Source organism: Suricata suricatta, chromosome 10, assembly GCF_006229205.1.
Source record: "Suricata suricatta isolate VVHF042 chromosome 10, meerkat_22Aug2017_6uvM2_HiC, whole genome shotgun sequence".
NCBI classification, from domain to species: domain Eukaryota; kingdom Metazoa; phylum Chordata; class Mammalia; order Carnivora; family Herpestidae; genus Suricata; species Suricata suricatta.
The window spans coordinates 58,593,712-58,596,579 of NC_043709.1; the positions used below are offsets into that span (position 1 = coordinate 58,593,712).

Here is a 2,868-nt window from a genome sequence, read left to right on the forward strand (position 1 = left end):
GTCGTACATTATGACAAACCAGGGAAAAGTTGTATTTCCTCTCCACATTTTTTTAGGTATTAAAAATATTCCTAGCCGATGGAGGGGCGCCTGGGTGGCTCAGTCAGTTGAGCATCTGACTTTGGCTCAGGTCATGATCTCATGGTTTGTGAATCTGAGACCTGTGTGGGGCTCTGTGCTGACAGCTCAGAGTCTAGAGCCTCCTTTCAATTCTGTGTTTCCCACTCTCTCTGCCCCTCCACCACTCACAACCTGTCTCTCTCTCTCTTTCTCTCTCTCTCTCTCTCTCTCTCTCTCTCTCTCTCTCTCAAAACTGAAAAACATTTAGAACAATTAAAAAAATATTTCTAGCCAATGGAAAAAAACTTGAGTAAGGACCTCAGTTCACATCAAATAGAACAATCACTTTTATAATAACTAAAATTCAAATGTTCATATAAAACATTAATATTTGAAAATATTATCTGATTTTGAATGGTAAGCATATGCAATAAATTAAAAGTAAAAAGACTAAATAAAATGGCATGCAAATATCATACTGCTTTACACGCAAAATTGATTAAAATTTAATAAGAAAATAAATACAGGATTGCATTTGCACAATTAAGCAGGACAATGGGTCAGATTTGTTATAGTTTCAAGACTGGCCACATACCTATATGTCCCTTCAGAAATGGTTGTTTCTAGATTGTGAGATTATATTTTTAGAATATTCCACATGCTTTGCAGTATAGATTTGAATAATAAAAATTCTGGTGCCATATTAGTGTTGCATTTTGGCTACATCAAGTTCCTTAGTCCCCGACTGCCTCAGTTTCCTCATTTAAAAATGGTGATAAAAATGGTGTATGTTTTTTATGCTTCAGCTTTTATTATAAAAAATATCATTTTATATTAAGAAAATGAAGAAATAAAAATTAACAGAGCATTACTGACACATATTTCTGCATGAATAATTGTTCTCAAATAAGATATTGTGGGTTGTATTTTTACAGGAGTAGGAATACTAAAGATGGTAATTTTCAGAATATAAACTGGGTCTCTGGGTAAGAAGAGGGTCTTTACTTAAAAGGGGTCTATGTAACCATTACTGTTCTGTTTTGCCACCTACACAATATGGCTGTTCTCTTTTCCAATCAAATATCAGGGGGCGCCTGGGTGGCTCAGTCAGTTAAATATCCAACTCTTGATTTCGGCTCAGGTCATCACCTCACAGATTGTGAGTTCAGGTCCCACGTGGGGCTCTGAACTGACAGTGTGGAGCCTACTTGGAATTCTCTCTCTCTCCCTCTCTCTGTCCCTCCCCTGCTCATTCTCTCTCTGTCTCTTTGTCTCTGTCTCTGTCTCTCTCTTTCTCTCATAATAAAACGCTTTAAAAAATATCAGTTTACTTGCTTTGTAAAACAGAAACAGAATCATTCACACAGATGTAACATTTTAATTGTTATATACTAGCAGCTCTTACTATTTACTTCTTAAAGCAAAATTGAAAACATTATCACATCAGAAATTGAAAACAGATCATGGTTTCAAGTATTCTAGGCATAGAAATACCCTTTTGTAACACTCAGAAGAACATTTGTTGCTGTATAGAAAGCTATCCTTGATAATACTAATTTTATAAGAATAAGGATAACTGGGACCCTTAGAAAACAAAGCGTGTCCGCCGAATAATGGTTTTACAAATACCAGGGGAGGAATTATTTCCTGTGTAGTATTCTTTTCACAGCGCCCTTCACATCTCTGTTCCTCAGACTGTATATTAGAGGGTTGAGCATCGGTATTAGCAGTGTGTACAGCACAGCTACAGCCTTGTTTGGCCCTGGGGAGGAGATGGCCCCCGGCTGGGCGTACATGAAGAACACGGCCCCGTAGAATAGACTCACCACGGCTATATGGGAGCCGCAGGTGGAGAAGGCCTTACCCCTGCCCCGGGTCGAGGGGATCTTCAGGACGGTGGACAGGATGTAAGCATAGGAAACCACGATGACAGTTGTGGTGGTGACGATGATGAGGGCAGAGAGAATGAACAGGACAATCTGGTTCACGGACGTGTCAGCGCACGAGATCTTGATCAGGGCTGGGACGTCACAGAAAAAGTGGTCCAGTCTGTTTTCTCCACAGAAACGCAAGCTGAAGGTGAAACCTGTTTGCACCATGGAGTTGATGGCTCCGCAGATATAGGATCCCGTCACCAACTGAGCACAGACTTTCTGAGACATGTGCACAGGGTAAAGGAGAGGGGAGCAAATGGCCGAGAATCGATCAAATGCCATGACAGCCAGAAGAAAACCTTCAGTTGTGACAAACAGGGCAAAGAAGAAAAATTGGGCTGCGCAGCCATTGTAAGAGATCTTCTTTTCCTTAGATAGGAAGTTGGCTAAAGTTTGGGGAGCAATGACTGTGGAGTAGCAGAGATCTAAATAGGACAAGTTTCTGAGGAAGAAGTACATAGGCGTATGAAGTCTGGAGTCCACCTTAATGACAATTACCATGCTGCTGTTTCCCAGCACAGTGACCATGTAGATGAGCAAGAACGCCAGGAATAAGAGGATCTGTACTTTTGGAGGGGTTATGAATCCTAATAGAATAAACTCAGTCACTTCTGAGTAATTCCTATTAAGCTCGCTCTTCATGGCTGAGATGTAGGTGGAACTGGAGACGCAGTAAATATGGAAGGAATGAGTCAACAGAATACTTGTTTTAGTAAAAATATTGTTTCCAATAAATCACACAACACCAATAAAGGACAGATCACTGTTTTTAAAAAATCTTCCTAATGAAGAATCCAGTCTCATTGGCCAGCCTCTTTAGATATACTTATTTTGCAAATAATGTGGATTTGCCCTCTTGGTGTGCTTTGGAGAA

At 40.0% G+C, this 2,868-nt stretch overlaps 1 protein-coding gene across 1 annotated transcript; it reads right to left on the bottom strand.

The window, feature by feature from the left end:
* Nucleotides 1-1,700: 1,700 nt before the first annotated feature.
* On the bottom strand, nucleotides 1,701-2,636 carry LOC115304984 (olfactory receptor 12-like). Its single transcript, XM_029955325.1, has one exon. The coding sequence runs from the start codon at nucleotides 2,634-2,636 to the stop codon at nucleotides 1,701-1,703; it is 936 nt and encodes a 311-aa protein (XP_029811185.1).
* Between the last annotated feature and the right edge of the window lie 232 nt (nucleotides 2,637-2,868).

Excerpts from the sequence above, each read along its gene's own strand:
- LOC115304984 (XM_029955325.1), bottom strand. The coding sequence starts at position 2,636 with ATGAAGAGCGAGCTTAATAGGAATTACTCAGAAGTGACTGAGTTTATT.